General features: G+C 52.8%; 2 protein-coding genes across 7 annotated transcripts in view; one reads left to right on the forward strand and one right to left on the reverse strand.

The window, feature by feature from the left end:
- Nucleotides 1–15,893, reverse strand: part of LOC144935210 (uncharacterized) — a 46,796-nt gene extending 30,903 nt beyond the window's left edge. For all 3 annotated transcript variants that reach the window (XM_078861722.1, XM_078861721.1, XM_078861723.1), the window contains exons 1-2: nt 15,515–15,893; nt 9,770–14,337 (exon numbers count right to left, since the gene is read on the reverse strand). In XM_078861722.1, the coding sequence (XP_078717848.1) occupies nt 9,770–11,829 (2,060 nt within the window). In that variant the 5' untranslated portion in view covers nt 11,830–14,337; nt 15,515–15,893. The remainder of the gene's footprint in view (nt 1–9,769; nt 14,338–15,514) is intronic.
- Nucleotides 1–17,959, forward strand: part of LOC144935209 (dedicator of cytokinesis protein 1-like) — a 313,091-nt gene that overhangs the window by 186,285 nt on the left and 108,847 nt on the right. The gene's annotated exons all lie outside the window — the stretch shown is intronic.

Here is a 17,959-nt window from a genome sequence, read left to right on the forward strand (position 1 = left end):
AAATGTTCGGCGTTTTATTTTCAAACTGTGTTATGGGCTGTGCATTCAACAGCGTTAACCGAGTGGTGAGTGGACAGGTAGCATGGTGATATTATGAGAAAGTGATTGTTCTCAACCTTTTCAAAATTCTTTCTCAAATCAGTGACTATCACTCGTTTCAGGGTTGAACTTTAATGTAAGCAAGTTGCAATAATTTCGGAATTTATCTCGCAATTAAATTGACTTGCTATTTTCTCACGATTTATTATCAATCAAAACGAAATCTATTGTTTAGAAGGCAGTCGCAACAAAATTGAATAGCAGTTGTTTCACACGCAAGCTCACTCAAAGTGAACCGTGATACGTTTCATGACGTAAGTTGCTGGAAGGGAGTAATGACGGGTGAGCATATGTTGGCGTCATAAATGAGTTCAACGGTGACACGTTTTCTTCACTTTGTAAACAATCTCTCGGTGGAAGCAACAACAAACAAACGCTCGTGCACATTTTCCCTAACGACAGTTTCGCGCGAGCAGCCCCGCGCCAGGTCGGTTCCAAACGGAATAGTTTCTCGAGATTTAATTTCAACGGCGGCGCTGCCACCACCGCCACCACCACCGCCACCACTACCACCACCGCCACCGCCACCACCACCGCCACCACTACCACCACCGCCACCACCGCCACCACTACCCCCACGCCCTCAGCCACTTTGCGTGCACGCCGGCCGACCGGTGCCTTCTCAACTATCGGGGAGCACTTCGCTGCCGATCCGCGAGCCGGCCCCCCTCCAGCTTTCTCCTGCGGGTGGGGTGCGGTGGCGCTGGGAACGCGATTTGGAATTGAGGGAGCTTCAATGGCAGCGGAGATAATGAAAAAGAGGTCTTGGCGTGCTCCGTACATCGGCGTGACCTTTTCGAGGGGGCTCGGTGAGTCCCGACCCGTGGGACTGGACGGCTCTGTGACGACACGCCGTTGCTGGGCGGAGGAGAACCGATGAAATTGGTCGGCAAAGGGACGTGGTTGTGAAGTTTTGAGAAGCGAACACGGCCGTTTTGAGCTCATTTTACTTTCTCAATCTGCGGACGTTTGCTTCGGAGTTAGTTGAGTTAGTTGAGCTCTCGTCAAAAAACGGTCACCGTGATCAAACGAGCACGTGGCGTGATGGTCATTGACGTCGGCCGGCCGGCCGGCTGGTGGTGGAAATTCCCCGTTCCTAAGGTGGAGCCGGTCTCTGTACGAACTCATGGTTTACTGCCCGCAAAATAGCACTTCATTTTAGTGACCCTGGAAAGTTTACGGGCTGAGTCAACCCAAAAATAACCATCTCATGACGATGAAATGTTGTAGCAGTTGCATACACTGGAATGAATGAGCAGCATGCAGTGTCTATGGAGGATGACGGTCAGCTCGCACTGCAATAGAGGGGAGGGGGGGGGTGCCCCTAACTTGCATTACAACTTAACAACTTCCACGCCGTACACTTCAAAGCCTTTACAATTTTGCGGAGCCATATTTTAAAATGCATAACCTAAAAATTGTATTGAAACACGAATTCCGTTAAAATATTACTCTTGCCCATGTCATGGGAAAAGCTCGTAGAAAAGCTCAAATGCAGAGCCTTTCATACCGAGTGCAATACAGGCACGCAGACGTACAAGGAGTAAAGGCCCTCCCGGATAGCCTTAACAGAGTTTTGGAGCAAGTGCCGTTAACATGCACCTATGAAGGCTAACACGGCACACGATCAGCTGGGTGACCAGCACCTCTCCTGGCCACCTTTCTCTCCCCAGTGTTGATATTTACACACTGCACCAGGTACTCATTTAAGGCTTTACTTGGGGGGAGGCCCAGGACCGAGTCATATATTCGTCACTGATGTTGGCAAAGAGCGGGACTCAAACTTGCGTCGCAGACATACAACAACAACAACCACCATTCGCCACCAAGTTGTTGTGAGCGTCCCTCCTTTGCCCACCGTTATAGTTGAAGGGTGACTGCCTCAAACTGCCCAGTAGCGTCCTTCACGAGTTTCCTCAATAGAGTCCGATCTTGACACCTCTCTTACTGGTCATCGGCAAGTCCGGTCAGCTCCACATCTTTCTGTACCGCATCACTCTTCTCCAGCCCATGCTGCACTTGTTTAGTCTCCTTTATCCGGCTAAACAGAAGCTGCTTGGCGATGCGGTGGCTGGGCATGTGGGCTACATGACACGGCCAATGCAGCCTCGCCTGCCAAATGAGCTTGTTGATGGGACTGCATCCAGATGTTTCAAGGATGTGTGAGCTCCTCACATGATGCAGTCTGGGTAAAACCAGGATGGATCATATGCAAGCAAGCCTGAATGTTTCTAACTGGCACAGATGTTCCATTGAAGGGCTTCACATTTCACAAGCATGGAGAAGGGAGAGCATAACTGTGGCCCAGAAGACCCGGGGCTTCGTATGGAGCAACAGGCCAGGTAGCTTCCACACAGCATTACGCAGCGGATGAAAAGATAATGCCGCTTGGCTGATTCGGAGTGAGACCTCCGCTTCCAAACCAGAGTTGGTCATTAGCACAATGCCCAGATACAGGAACTTCTCCACAGACGTACAAAGACGAAGATCCCCCGTATAGCCTTAACAGATCTTCGTACACACACTTAGACACGCACGAGGAAAATACAAAAGTACTTTTAATCTGCTCCATAGGGCAGGCGGTGTTACTGATGACTTGCTTCTCAAATATCGATATTGTCCAGCACTCCCTGTCCTTAAATGTACACTAAGCTGACCCAGAGAAGGATGGCGCCAAGTTTATATACATTTACCACAGATGTTACATATCGTGGCCACGGATTGAACCATGGTCTCTGGGAACTCTGGGAACTCTGGGAACTCTGGGATCTCTGGGTTCGTAGTGCATTGGGCTAATTACTGTAACACTTCATCATGCATGCACCGTCGCGTACGCGTGTGGGTGCATGCATACACACATCCTTTATATGTTAGTCCCCTCATTATTATTATAATTGGCAAGCACTAAATGCAAACGAGATGCCACTTCTCACTATGTGTGTGTGTTTTTCACCCTGACAAATGAATATTAAAAAAGCGCCCAACAAATAAAACCCTAATGAATTGATCGCATAGCACGTGAGGCAGACGCTCGTAAATAAATGGTGGCCGGCATTAAAATGTGAGGGAGGACAGAGACGGAGACTTGAGCAGATGATGTGTGGGATGGAGAGAGTTGGTGAGCTCAGAGATGTGGTGGGGGGGGGGGGAGGCGTCTTCTCAACTCATCATGTGTTTTGGCATTGTTCATCAATTATTTCCTGATGGCTCTATCACAGAATCGAAGCACCGTGTAATTAAGGAACACCGAGTTACACGCACGGGTTCCCGCGGCCCGTTTACACGAATGCCCGTTGTGGGATGTCTCGTGGAACTGCTGGAGACCATTCTTTCCAGTTGTGTGCTGGCCACCCACCCCTGCGTCACGTACCGTGACGGCCAACAGTCTGTTAAGGCGACACGGTGGATCTTTGTCTACATGGTTCCCTGTGAGGTAATAACACTGCCCTTTAATTATCCAGAAGAGCCTCGCTTAATATCAATACGTTTTAGGAGGATCCTGCATTGGGTTTTTTTTCGTGAAATTCCAATAACAACGTACGTTTGGCTTGTGGGAGGACAAGCCGCTTACCTATAGGAGACCCATTCATACAGGGGAATTGCGCTTGAAATGCCACGCCAATACATTCAATCCACAAACAGGCCCCATCTACTGAATCATCGGCAGATTGAACGCATCGCTGTATTGACTCCTCCAATACATGGCAGAAGCAGAGACTTGCCTCCACTATAGGAACGTGGACATGTCTAAGGCTGGCTCAGGGTTGCTGGTCCAACATGAAGTTGATCGCTTTGGAAAACTATTACCGTCACTCGTCGAGTGAGAGTAATCCTGATTACGTCAAAGTGAGCGCCGCGGGGCATTGCTCATCTCCTTTTATGGCCTTTAGCCGGTTGTGAAAATTCCATATTCCTAAGGCAAGAGTCATTTACCCCAAATAAACGGGTCTAGGTGCAATCCCCGGTCATTCGTTACTGTGCTCAGACCACGAACTCACTTTTCAACCCTGTTTAATTGCAGGCAGATAAAACCCTGGAGTTGACTCTGGACTCTGATATGGCCATTATGAGTCCTCTTAGCCTCCCAGCCCTTTCTCGTCGGCATGGGGGGGGGGGGCGGCAGGGGGGGGACTCTCTCAAAGCTTGCCGCGACACCCACGCATTTAGTAGAGTGGCATTTTATTTCCGAGACGGCAATCATTGAGACGTTGTGATTGTCTCCGTCTCCCAGCGGGCGGAGTGCTTCGTGCTCGCAGGTTGTTTTAGATTTTCCAATTTCTCGATTGTCCTCGCCGAAACATGTTGGGAGCCGTAACCTCGGCAGAATGCAAATCAGGTCAGACAAAAAAAAGAGTAGCCCTGTATTTCAGGGCATTCAATTGATGTTTAAAGGTTAACGTGTATTGAAAAAATTAAACATTTAAAGTGAAGTCATTTATTAAGCGTTTATTTCCAATGAATATTGGTTAGCCTTCCCCTGACACTTTGTTCCCACAAGTCTAAGGTTGTACGTGGGCTGTTCGCTCACAGCATGTAACTGCTTGTATTTTGAGTATGCACAACATATCCTCCTGTATGTTTGAACGTCGCTAATATCTGGTCATGCATCCCTTCAGTTTAAAAGTTTCTACTGAACGTAGTGTGGTGGTTCTTGCATTACTCTGGTGATGTACGGCTGGGGTTGGTGGATCACGCGGAGATTGGGTGTAATGTGTGGAGTAATGAGGCTTTATGGGATGTAGGTTGCTGTGCTGTCGGTTCTGAGTGTTATTTGCTCACGTGTGTGATTTTTTTGAAGGTGCTGCTGTTTCCTCGGACCTGCTGAAACATTCATTCGTGTAAAAAGAGTCAAAGCCAAAGTGTTTCGCTGATCAAATGAGCTCCGTACCAGCGGTGGATAATTCGACATTCTTAGGGCGAAGAGGGCACTCGTGCCATGTGTTCCAAATGAATGGTGACCTGAGTCGACCACTGATTTTAACTCACAAAACCTCTGGTAGTTGAGTCAAGTGCTCTCACCGTCGGAGATTCCACCTGGCCCAGAAGCAGTGAAACACCCCATGCTGGACCCTCCCGATTAAGAGTCTTGAGAACTCATTGGGGCGTTTTGAATGCTCGAACTCGTGATATCATTGTGTCAGGCATCGTTGCTCGTGTAGAGTTGTTATCGTAGGCCTTAATGCCAGCAGCTGCGGCAGTCCTTTGTGAAGATGGATAATATCAACTCAAGCTGCGACCACTGATTAATAATGCAGAGAGCTTCCCCACATTAAGTTTTATCAAGCCTGCCTTTGTGATGGCTGTATGCACACATGCATCTACACACTCAAGCCAAAGATCCCTCCACGCAGCCTGCACATGCTGTGGGGTCAAGTGACGTTAGCGAGCACCTATGAAGGCCTGCATGGCGCATGGAGGGGTGGGGGTGTGGTCAGCTCGACGTTCGGCCGCCTTTGATTCCCCAGTGCTGATGTTTACACACCAAACCAGGTACATGATTAAGCCTGAGTCGATCTAGGGGAGGTCCAGGACTGGTTTAAATATCTGCCACTGTTATTGTCCATGAGCGGTAATCGAACTCGGGTCACTGGGGTTTGTAGCGCAGTGTACTCGCCACTACATTACCAATGCACCACACACACATGTTTCGTCATTTCCCTTGCATGAAATCTTGCATTCAATGTTATGAAAAAATGAATTGCTGAATTCTGCGTGAGCTTACCTGGGTAAATAAACAACAACTCTCATGAATTTTTTTGCGATGCCATTGTGGATATCTTTAAAATTCCACACTGTAAGCTACAACACGGGAACACGAGAGCCTATTCTTGCCAGTTATCTCCTAGGTACTCGAATGCCCACTTTGCATTAGCTGCAGTGTAATTGATCAATCATAGAATGTAACCTTTGACGTGGTGCAAACCTTCCTCAGTGGCGAGCCACTGGCACAGCTCGCCACTGGGACACTAAGCTGCCTACGTGAACCCACGTAGTCCGGCATTATTACATCTCAGTTGGGTCTGGGGAGACCTTCCAACCCCAACCTTGCCGTGGCAAAATTTCAGGCGTGCGGCATCCATTTATTTAATGAATGACGAAAGGAATAAATGAAAAATCGCCCTATGCTCAAATTGAAATGCTTTATCATGTCCTGTGAGAGTGTGTGTGTGTATATATATATAAATTAAATGGCTCGTTTCACGTCAGAAGGAAATTAATGTTGTGATATTTTTTTGCGTGTGCGTGTCATGTAAAGATTTTGTGTGCTTTTTTTTTGCGCGCAGTCAGATTACTTATTGGCCTCGACAGCGGGAGGGGGCCGTGACTGGGATGTTAATGCTCGCGCCACGCGGTCGCTCCACACGCCACCGGCCGTGGGGGCGCTGTGCTCCTAGCCTTCGGCTCGCCATCCGGTGGCGGCTGTGAGCTCATCCATCCCCACCTCCCCCCCTCAATGGGCAGTAAAATGCGTACCTCTCTTTTGAGATTCAACGGTGGTCCTCCCACGCAGAGCCTCGGTGTTCGCTGTAGGAATGCAAAATAAAAATTCCGTTTTGGATGTATAAAGCGTCTCAGGGATGGCACCAGGACGCCGTGCGTCTAAAATGTGGCGCTTGGCGTGGAAATGGCCAAAGGAGGGACGTGCGGGCGACACGGGCGGGAGAAGGGATGAGAAGGAAACTGAGGTGGGGATTTGTGACAGAGGAGGTGACGGCTGCGGTGCAGTATTGGTGGCGTCGAAGGTTTTTAGGAAGGCAGTCATGTGGTGGAGGAGAAGATGAAGGCTTGAGGTTGGGCATCGGAAGCGGGACAAAGTCATCAGCGCAAGCTGCGAGGGTAAGGGGGTCCCAGACGCGGTGGCATCAGAGACGGAGGATGAACCACCGCTATTGGGCAAAGGGTGACCAGGGGTATGGTCAGGGCTGCAGGGGGCGGGGGCGATGACCATTTCCCAGGGGTCTTTCTGAGTGGGGAGAGTGTCTTTTTTTTTTACTCCGCAAACCGAAGATTCCTCAAATTCTCCTAAATTCCATTGACTCAGATTGTATTTAATCCTCTTTTTCCTCTTCCGACAATAGGGAAACAGACCTCTCATAGCAACGTATCAGTCTGCTTAGTACTGCTGGTTAGAATTTGCATGTGCAGCACTTGCAGATGATTAGCTTACAAGATTACCGTGCTTTGTCTCATCAAAAACTCCTTCAAATGTTTTATTTGATTGGCTGCTTAAAAAAGATACGGGAAGCGGAGAATGGAATTAAGGGACGGTGTTATTTTTGTTAAATCCACATTGCTTAGATTGTATCATATTGAGCTTCAATGAGGGCGTTTCAGAGCTTAGAGGTTGGGCGTATTTTCACGGCTGTGTGTGTGTCCGTGGCTGTGTGTGTGTCTGTGGCTGTATATGTGTGCGTGGGTGCGTCTCTGTGCGTGTGTGCGCGTGCCACGTTTGCGACACGTTGCCGTTTGTGAGAAAATTGCACTTTGCTGACAATAATTGCGAGCGTCGCGTTGCGGCGATCGATTGGGTGGCAGTTTCCTTCCACTGTTACGCGCTACATCGCAGGCTCTGACGTTTTACGCATTTCAAGTTTATCAAGAGTTTAAACATTGCCTGGTGCATAGAGATATGCTTGAACAGGCACGTATATACGCGGACACGTGCGCTTGCACATGCACCTACGGGCGAATGCATAGCTCCATGCCAAGACCTTCATACTCATGTCACTGACTTTAGTGGCGAGTGCTGTTGGTTTGCACTAAGTCTGACAGCCACATGCATCAAAAGCAAATGTCAGGTAGCTGTTGGGGTAATGCCGCGTTGTTTATTAACGACCTGTTAATGTCGTAACACCAGGTGGGTGGCGGTGCAGTTATTAGCTCACAAGGCCGGCCACGATTGTTTCAACAATGTGGATGTTCACAGTCTGCACGAAGCGCCCGTGTGAGGCCAGGTTGAACCGGGCAAGGCCCAAGACAAGTTCAACTATCGTGTGCCATTGACGATGCTGTTCCGTGGCACGAAAACAAACTCGGATCATTGAGATCGGAGCACCGTGTCCGTGCCTCTGCTGCACCACTTCTTCACCCACGTACAATGCATGCAAAGACAAAGATCCCCGGGATAGCCTTAGCAGACTTGTTGGTGCAAGTGCTGTTTGCGAGCGTCTATGAATGCTGGTACCGCACATGACCGAGTGAGTGGCCAGCACTACGCCCGGCTGCCTTTGGCTCCCAGAGTGATGTCTACACACCGCACCAAGTACTCATTTGAGGCTGAGTCGACCTACGTGAGGCTCAGGACCGGTTCAGACAATCGTCGGAACTCGGGTCGCCGGGTTGGAAGTGCAGCGGGCTATAACTGCTCCACTACCGATCCCCACACACACCCACACGTACACACGTGCACATTCATATGCACACTCTCACACTTGTGTACGATAATCTCATACTGCCGGCCACTTAGGAGTGGCAGGAACATGACTCGTCTGCTTGAGTGGTGAGCAGCACTGACTGCACTACAGAGAGTGAGTGAGTGGTGTGAGCGAGCGGTCGAATGACAAAAACTCGCAGAGTGAGAGATCGAGCGCTCCTCTCTCTCATGCTTCCGCTGCTCTTAAGTGGCAACATCTGCCTCTCGTGAAAATAAGGGAAACGCGCCCACATGTTCGTCACATGTACAGCAGTCCGCACTCCAGCCCTGAAAACAGAGCCACGATCCAGTCTCTGCAACCTACCGAGACCCGTGTTTGTGACGCAGTGGCAACGTTTACACAATTACTGCAAACATTGTATATGCGCACATAAATAGACAGCGCGAGTGCATCTAAAAACCTCTTTAGTTCGGTAACATAATCACCACTCAGCGAGGCTGCGCTATGCGGTGGGGCGTCAACATTATCAATAACCCTGTAGGTGATCTGGCTCCTTCCGTAGGAGTGTGCCGTTCACGGTCCGTGAAGCGAGATGTGCCCTACGCTGCCTCCTCGCCGACAGAGCCACGTGTGCATTTTTATACTGTGGCGCAAAGTTCCCTTTGGGCCCTGCATGCTTGTGCAAATTCAGATCGACGTTGCCAGATCGGGGAAATAGGGTCCTTTGAACCAAAGAAAAAAACACAAGCAAACGATAAACTATGGAAGACTTTAACAGGAACAAAATACGTCCCTCACCTTCAACCGTTCCACTAAACAACGCATTCGACTCCTTGGTGAGTTGACTAAGTTGATTCATTATTATTTTGTGGCTTGATTTCCCTGACTGATTCTCTTTACATCTGGAGGTAACATATATAATTTAGCAAACCGCTTCCTGTACGGAGCCACCTCTTCCTTGCTCACAGTGTTGCAAGATCAGAGGGCTTTATGCATGGACCTAAAGAAATTATTCAGTGTTAATATCCGATTTTACTTTCGGTTTTTGTAACCATCTCCAAGTACATTTTTCAAGCAATACATATTTTCCTGGCCAGCTGATACAATGGGGAGGTGGGAGAATGTGTGCGACAAACCATTGTTTCCTTTACAGAGCTTTTTCAATGAGGCTCACGTGTATATTCAAACTTTTTAAATTCTTCATCTCTGTCATGTGCGTCCGTTTACGCGCGCCCATGTCCCGTGTGCACGCGCGAGCCCCGTGCCCCCCCTCCCCCCCGTGCGTGCCGCCTTACCCCCTTCGCGTGGCGTCTGCCCGCTCCAGCTGCCGTATGACCTCGAGCAGCAGCTTGATGGTGTCCTGGCTCGCACGCAGCACCTCCTCCATGGCGGCCAGGCGCTCCCGCAGCGCGTTCACCTCGTTCTGCGAGGCCTGCGACTCTCCGCCGCCGCCACTGCCGCCCCCACCCCCACCGCCACCTCCGCCACCGCCGCCAACGCCGCTCGTCCCTTCGCCGGTCACCGGCGCCGTCCTCGACTCGTCCTTTGGCTCGTTCTCCGGGCCGCCCGCGTCTCCCTTGGCGCCGGCGTCGCCGCTCGCTTCCTCTCCCCGCCGCGCGTCGTTTCTCGGCGGCGCCTCGGCGTCACTGGCGCCGCCTCGTTCCTCCCTGTCGGCCGAGGCCTGGCTCTCGCCCGGCCGCGCCGCGCGCCCCCTCTCCTCGGTCGCGGATCCATCCGGAGCCGCACCGTTGAGCGTGTCGCGACGGGGCTCTGGTTCCTCCCGTGCGCAGGAAGAGCCAGCAGCCTGTCCCACGGCCTCGTCTGCTCGCCCGACCTCAACATCGGAGCACGCTGGTGGAGAGACCGCCGCGGCTGAGGTTTCTTGGCCTCCACGCTCGACCCCCGGAGGTTGCACGCCGGTCACGTCGCTTGCTCTGGTGTCCGACGCCCTGATGCTCGTGCTCGGAGAGCCGCTCGCATTCGTCTGCGCAGAGTTCAAACGGTCCTTGGGCTTTACGCCGCCGTCGCGGCAAGGAGATGTTCTCCTCGCGATCGGCGACGTTTGCCAATCACCGTTCATTTGTGCATCGCCGCAAAGCTTTTGAGTCGGTTCCGTCGCAGAAGTTGTGGCCGGCAGCCACCGCGCACCGCACGCCGTCTCTACCGGCCGGTGATTTTGTACGTGCGCAGCTCCAGCGGCGTTGAGCACGTTGGCCACCGCACGTGGCTCCCCGTTAGCGCTCGATGACGAAGGCCGATACTCCGCGTCCGCCGGTGCCCGTCGCGGACCGTCGTCGAGCCACTGGCCACACCGAGCGCCACGGGCACTCCCCGGGCAGCACGCGTTTGGTGCCGACACATTTTGTGCGCTCCCCGCACCGTCCCCGGGTGGCGCCGCCGCCGTTTGCGTCGCCGAGCTGTGCAGCGTCCTCTCTCCCAAGCGCGAGTGGAGTGGCCGGAAGAAGCGCCGTGACGTGGGCACTTTGCTGACGAGCGTTCTCCTCGGTTCGGCGTCCACCTCGGGCCTGGCGTCGGCCTGCGCCGCCACGCGGCCTTCTCCGTCCTTGACGGCCGCCGATCCGCCGCCGCCGCCCTCGTCGGCGTCATCGCAGAGGTCTTTGAAGCGCACCTGGAAGGCCTTGAGCTGCCTCCGGCGCCGTCGCTTTTCCACGTCCTCCCTCCCGTCGAGCTTGAGAAGCGCCGGCCTCGCGGGCCGGCCGCACGTCACGGCCGCCAGCGGCCCACGGTCCGGGCGTTCCGCAGAGCGCCACTTTTCGGACTCCGCCGCCACCACCGGAGACCGGGGCGGCTGCCCTACGCCGCCCCTCCACGGCTGGGCGTTCCCGTCGTACCCGCCGAGCCTCGACAGCCGCGCGGCGAGGGGGTTGCACGGCGGCGCGCGGGGCGAGCGCGCCGACGGCAGCCCGTCCGCGTCCCGCCCGTACGGGGCCCACGGCGGCTCGCTCGGGGGCCGCTCGCGCGCCCCATCGGGCCGCCCGCTACCGGCGGGCCGTCGCTCCGCATCGCCCGCCCGCCCGTCGGCCTGAGCGAGGCCTTGCAGCATCACGTCGGCCCTCTGCAGCACGTGCATGGCGGTGGACAGGATCTCCACGTTGTTGTTGTTCTCGTGGCTGGCGGCGGACAGGCCCGCTTCCGACAGCCAGTCCTCGAGCTTGAAGCTCCCGTCGGTCGGCACCTTTTTGCACGAAGCGTCCGGCGGGTGGTCCGAGTCGGCCGTCGCCTGGCCGGGGTCGTCTGGGCGGCACGTCGGATTCGCGTTCTCGGTGCAGTTCGCCACCGACGGGGTTTCGCTGAGCTTCATGCCGCCTGCCGGTGCGGGCCGCAGCGTTTCCATTTGGTCCGTCACTCGAAGTCGCGCCAGGCGGCCGCGCACCTCTGCATTTTCACCGACGTAACACGCGTGAAGCGTTGTCGTCCGGCTGCGGAACGAATAACTCCGCGTTCCGTCCTTCCCACCCGTGCCACGCCGGGTTCCCTTCTTCGCCTGCCGCGATCGCCGACTATCGGACGCACTCGTCCGTCTCCCTGTGCCGCTATCTTTCCACCTATCTTTATCTCTTCTCCTATCTGCAATTTCTCGTTGTCGCCAGCCTCCTCTGCTGCAAGCTCACCACACTCCACCCTCTCTCTGTGACCGTATTAACCGTCGACATGCATGAGACACCAGGACGGATGCCAAGTATTCGTTAAACTGCCGCTAAGCAATTTCCACATCTTTTGTAAAACAAATATAAAAGCTGCATTCCAAGGCGTTCTTAATTACTGCGCCTCCCAAATTAGTTTTAAGTTGGCACATTTCGATGCAGTGGCAGCATAGCTTAACACATTAAACACGTCTCTCGGTGGGCTTAATGGGAAAGCAAAATTAACACATTTTTCAGATCCCACCCATGGCAGGATCTATAACCTGCGAATAACAGCACGTCTGTGTGTGTCGTACATTTTAAGTGCTTTTAAGTGCATTCAATGGAGAGGCGCCGCACAAATAATATGTGCGTGTGTCTTTGTATTCCTATTGGCCCCTGCCATAGGAATACACACTTCCTGCTTCTGATTTAGTGTTGCCAACAGAGGTGAACTCCGTCTCTTGAGACGTGTGGATTTTCTTTTCTACTGTGGTTGCCCTGTGGGATTATGAGCCCAGACTGTCGAATTTCTACCACTGGCTGATTGCACCACTCATTTCGCAACAGTAAGCCTTTTTTTAATGTCATTTAGTTTTCTGTGTGCGTGTCTGTTGATTGTTCCTGCCGCCGCATTACTGTGCACGCTCGCACGGGAAATCGCTTCCTGCTGCGCGCAGCGTCGGTGGACTCGTGGCCCCCCAACGTCGCCGCCGAACGTGACGGCACGTCCCCGAGTGCGTCCCGGCGGAGCTGCGCTTGCACGCCTACTCACGTGGGGCTTTCCGAGCTGCTGACCCGGCGCTTACTCGGCACATATTTGCGAGCCCCGAGGCGTTGGCAACTACTGGCTCCCCAGCGCCGAGACTCGGCGTCTCCGCCACCCCGGCCGCGCGCTCCCGTCGGTACCTGCTCCTCGCCCCGGCGCTGCTCCCCCGCCCCGGCGTGGTCACGCCGATCCGGCCCCACCGCCGCTGCTCCTGCGTTCGCTGCGAGCGACTGGCGCGACGATGTCACTCGTTTCCGTTTTGTGTCCCGCTTTGAAAATTCATGAGCCGGCGGTGGCGGCTTGTAGCGCGGTGTCCAATTTGTTTGCTCGGGGCGAGAGTGGCCGTGGGCTGCTCCCGGCCGGCCAGCCGGCTGCTGTGCCGCTGCTGAGACCGTTTTCACGCGGCGTTGCAACTTTCTCGGCATGCGCGTGCATTTCCTTCAAATAGGTTTCGTTATTATGATTATTTTGATTATTATTGTCGTGATTTTCCACTTTTCTTTTGTTAAGTTCCTTTGTTTGCTTGCACTTTCCGCTTGATTTAATCGGTTTGGTTTTGGTTTATTGTTCGTTTTGTCCCTTGTCAATGCAGTGAATTGCTGTATTCAGGTGGGCCGTGGGCCTTCTCCATGAGTTTCACAATGAACTATCCAGCTACAGCAGCAGCAGCAACATCCATTACACGGAGCCTCATACGCACGTCAGGGCCCATCGCTGCATGTCGTGAAACCGGACTGTGATTCACTCGGCGCGTACGAGGTCATAAACCATCCGTTCCGAGCAAACCTATTTCATATTGCACTTTAATTTGTTCCTTTCGTTTATTGACATCGTTGTTATTATTTCCCTCTTCACTTACTGGGGATTTCATTTTCAGCCAATTTAAATTCCACTTGCCTTAGAAGACAGTTGACCAAGCCAGCGTCTGCTTCTTTGAAGGGGCTCTTCTGCCTTTGGTTTATCGCTCGACGATCGTTATTTGACACGTGCAGCTCGGGCCTCATGGGAACTGGGCAGAGGCGCACCTCGTCAAACGATTCTGGCAGCTTTTCAATGTTGAAAGTCACGTGTCCTTGTAGCCCCCAGTTCAGCGCAAGAGTTATCACTTTGCCTCCTGAAGGTAGTGAGCGGCACACGCACGGTCATCAGCTGCACCTTGAGTTATCCAACTCTCTCTTTCTGCAGTTTCAGACACAGCTTAAATATATGTAGTTTCATGTAGATACGCAGTTGTTAGGCATTTTGCTTCCATTGGCAGTTGTGTGGCTATTGCATGTTCTACTCTCTGCCGTGCCGTACAAGTGTGCCGAAAATTGTGGCATTTAGAGATATGCTGCTCAATCCACCGTGGTCCGTTGAGCGTCTGGAGAGTGGTTGCGCTCCTCCACGCGTCCGGTCCGCGGCTCCTCCTGTGTAGTGTCGACTCGCAGGCACCCCAACCTCGCTCGCACTCCACAGCGCGCGGGGAGACGCACAGATCAACGCACGTGAACACACAGGTCGTTCGGCGGTCAGCGATTCAAAACCGTTACAGTCGCAAAGCTCCTTTTACATTCCCTTTCTCCTCCCGTAGTCAAATGAATCACGGGTGACTGGATTTCTCACTTTCAGGTTTTTACTGAATCATAATTCGGTTGAAGTTTCGGGAACTTGTAAACCACGGGCCGCTAAGCCACAAGGTCGAGCTCTTTTGTCACTGGCGGCGGGGCGGGGCGGTCCGGGCGTCGCTGCCAGCGATCAAAGGGACGCGAGCACCCGCCGCTCCTTCCCCGGATCATCCCGTCGCCGGTGCCGGCGGTAAAATCGTTCCGCACCGGCGAAATTTTTCGGCGAACTCGCATTCGCCGCCGCCGCCGCCATCGTCTGCGTTCTCGCCACGCGCGGCGAGGCAGCGCCGATTTCCCCATCCTGAAACCTTCCTCCTTACGCTACGGCACCGGCTTGGGCTAAACAACTCGGACGTTATTGGTTTCCTCGGCTCTCCATGGATTTTCCTTCCACCCAAACCGCCCAGCGCCTCCCCGCCCTGATTACAGAGCAAGTTAGATTTATGGGGCAGTCGCAGCTTTGCAGATTTAATCCCGCTCCTCATGTTCCTCGTGTAACCCCTCATACATATTCACAAGAGAATGCACGGGGCCTCCTCCTGACACGAGGAAATTAGAATTTCCCATGCAAAGTTAAACAGATGCATAAAGTGATCGCTTGTCCCACCGTCATCATTGGGGTATCACGGGCTCTCCGATCCCTTCTTGTTGTGTTGATAATTAATCGCTTGTATGCCTTTGAAAGCCACTGCATCATGCAATGCGCCGCTGCTGTGCTCGTCCGCTGTTCTAATGTATATCGAGATATGCAACTTCCACCTTGAGTTTGAGTGCCTTGTTATTTCCCAGTATCCAACCTAATCCTATATATATTTTTTTTTAATTACCATACGCACCATTCACAAACTAGACACATGTATTGTGATTATGGACGTGTGTGTGTGTGTGTTTAAACACAACATTAACACGATCACCTCATTCCTTGTAAAATTTTACACGCACAGTTGCGTCTGCTCATTCGTGATAGCAATTGCGGTCGATGCTCTCCGACACGTAAAACAACAACAGCAGCCACCTCACCTGAGCTGGCGTCGTTAGCAGGCGATCACAGTTTAAGTCACCCGCGTGTCGATGCTTCTCTCGTAATCCGACGATCCTTTATTCGGCCGCCGGCAAGGTCTGACGTGCAGACTTGTGTATAACCCCTGTCATGCGCTCCATCTCACGGTCACAACCTGTCTCCCGTGCCGTCGCTGGTCCGCCACTCAGCCCCCAGTCCACGGGGGCTGGAGAGTGAGAGCAGAACGAGTCGTGATCCTCCGCTACTTTCTCACCCGTAGTGCGAGCGAGCGGGGTGAGCGCGTGTGTGTGTGCGCGCGCGCGTGCGGCACACTCGCTCGCGCTCTCCCTCGCTCGCTCGCTCGCTCTGCCTGCTCTCTCGCGCACACGCACACGCAGCAGCAGCAGCGGCAGCAGCGGATGTTGTGCCTCTCCTCCCCGCCTCTCCCCGCTCCCTCGCTGACTGCCGCCCTCCCAGGAGGGAATCCTCTTGCTCTTTAGCATCGCGCTTTTAATGAGGGCGAGCGCAGAAATCCGCGATAGCCTCTGACACGGTCGACAAATGTTACATACACGTCGGTTCCAAATTTCGTCGGGCCTTGATGTCTGTAAGCAACAACAACAACAAAAATCAAAGGCTTAAATGAACGTGGAACGGCACTTATCTCTGGTGGTCGGCCTAAACCAGCAGTGGAAATTCCACATTTGTTTGACAGAGGCGGGTAAGTTAATCGGACAACCCATTGCTGATTTCTGCCAAGGCGGTACATGTTTAGTCAACTCTGAAGGGAAGATGAAGATGGTGGGAGGCTGATTCGAGGGGAGCGGGTATGAAACGGGTTAGCGCTATGCTGCGCTCAGAACCCGATTCCTGCTGACGGCCAACACCGGTGACGATTATCTGAACCGGTCCTGGGCCTCCCCGAGGTCGACACAGCTTCAAATCAATACTTGGTGTGATGTGAAAAAATCGCCACTGGGGAGACAAACGCGGCCGGGCGTGGCGCTGGCCATTCACCCCTCTTGTGTGCCGTGCCGGCCTTCACAGGTGCTCGCTAACCGCACCTGCCCCAACAGTCTGCAAAGACTATATGGGGAATCTTTGTCTTTGGTAGGCTGGTTTTACCCCCAACTGGGACTTGAATGCACAACCCTTTGGTTTGTGAGTCACTCAATCCGTCCTCACACATCCCAGGCGGTTAATTTGCAGTAATTAATGAAATTCTAAATTAGATGCTGACTTCAGTAAAAAAAAACCAGCCGATGCGTGTGGCTTTACCAACCAGACGTCTTGAATTCAAAGCTGCAGGCTCTTGTTGGCTTTCCCCGCTGTCGTCGTCGTCGTCAGCGTCTTCTTGGCATCGCTTGTCGTTTCTCCTCCGCCGGTCGCCACGCTCGCTGATTTATTTCTTCTCATTGAGCACGTTAATGCGCACTGTACACAGCACCGTGGCCCGTTGTACCGACGGACACTCACCCCCGCCCCCCTCAATCGGGAGATGAGACCATTTCTCCTGACCGCGCGGTGCCTCCACGTCCCTCATACCGGTTTAGACGCACACGTGTTGTCGTGACGCACGGCGGGCCACGGCTCAGACCGTTTACCGTAATTGAGTGACGTGTTCATGCACCGGTGTAAGTCTACGCACCGCTGCCCGAGCACCGGTCGGAATTGGCAGAACGAGATGCTCGAAACGACTTCAATCCCTTCTCCTGTGATATGGTGTGGGTACTAACACTTTTTCATATAACCTGCTCGCTTGGTGTGGATTGCATAACAGTGTTCAGATGGTGAAACGAAGAGGCGGCAATGCTTGATAACGAGCCCATATTTGGATTCCCGTAATCGCCCTTGAAATCTTGTGAATTACCAAAGTGTGCCCTCCGCTGTAGAGTAAGTGGATACTCAAGACCCCCATAACATAGTTCAGAAGAGTTGGTCTTTTTGTTAAAATCATCGCTCAAATCCCCAAAGTTTAGAATGTTTGACAGTGTTCCAACTGTCAAACGTTGAGCTCAGCAGTTGCACTGCTGGATTATTTTTTTCCACCTGAGGACGACCACTTGTGTTGCGATCGAAACGTCGTGATATATTATTTTTCATTTTATTTTTCTACCTACGTGACTTGACCTGAAAGAACCAAAGAGTATAGTGTTCCAACGACAAGCAATTACAAAATGTATTTCAAATCTTATTCGGGGGATAACTTAGCCCGTTGCTCATCGGGGTTTGATTAAATTAATAACGCATTGTGGGAAGTCAACAAAGCCGTGCTGTCCAGCAACTTTCCACTGGCAAAGGATAATGGAGTTTGCGTGGCTCACTCAGGGCTTACAACAGATATGAGTTGCCCCTTGGAACATGGAGACACTTTTTGTTGTTGTATGTAGAGAAATTCCACATTCCTGTGCCAGTAAGCGGTCTCTCATAGACAGGAGAACCGCGGTTGACGTCTGACACGTTGC

Source organism: Lampetra fluviatilis, chromosome 12, assembly GCF_964198595.1.
Source record: "Lampetra fluviatilis chromosome 12, kcLamFluv1.1, whole genome shotgun sequence".
NCBI classification, from domain to species: domain Eukaryota; kingdom Metazoa; phylum Chordata; class Hyperoartia; order Petromyzontiformes; family Petromyzontidae; genus Lampetra; species Lampetra fluviatilis.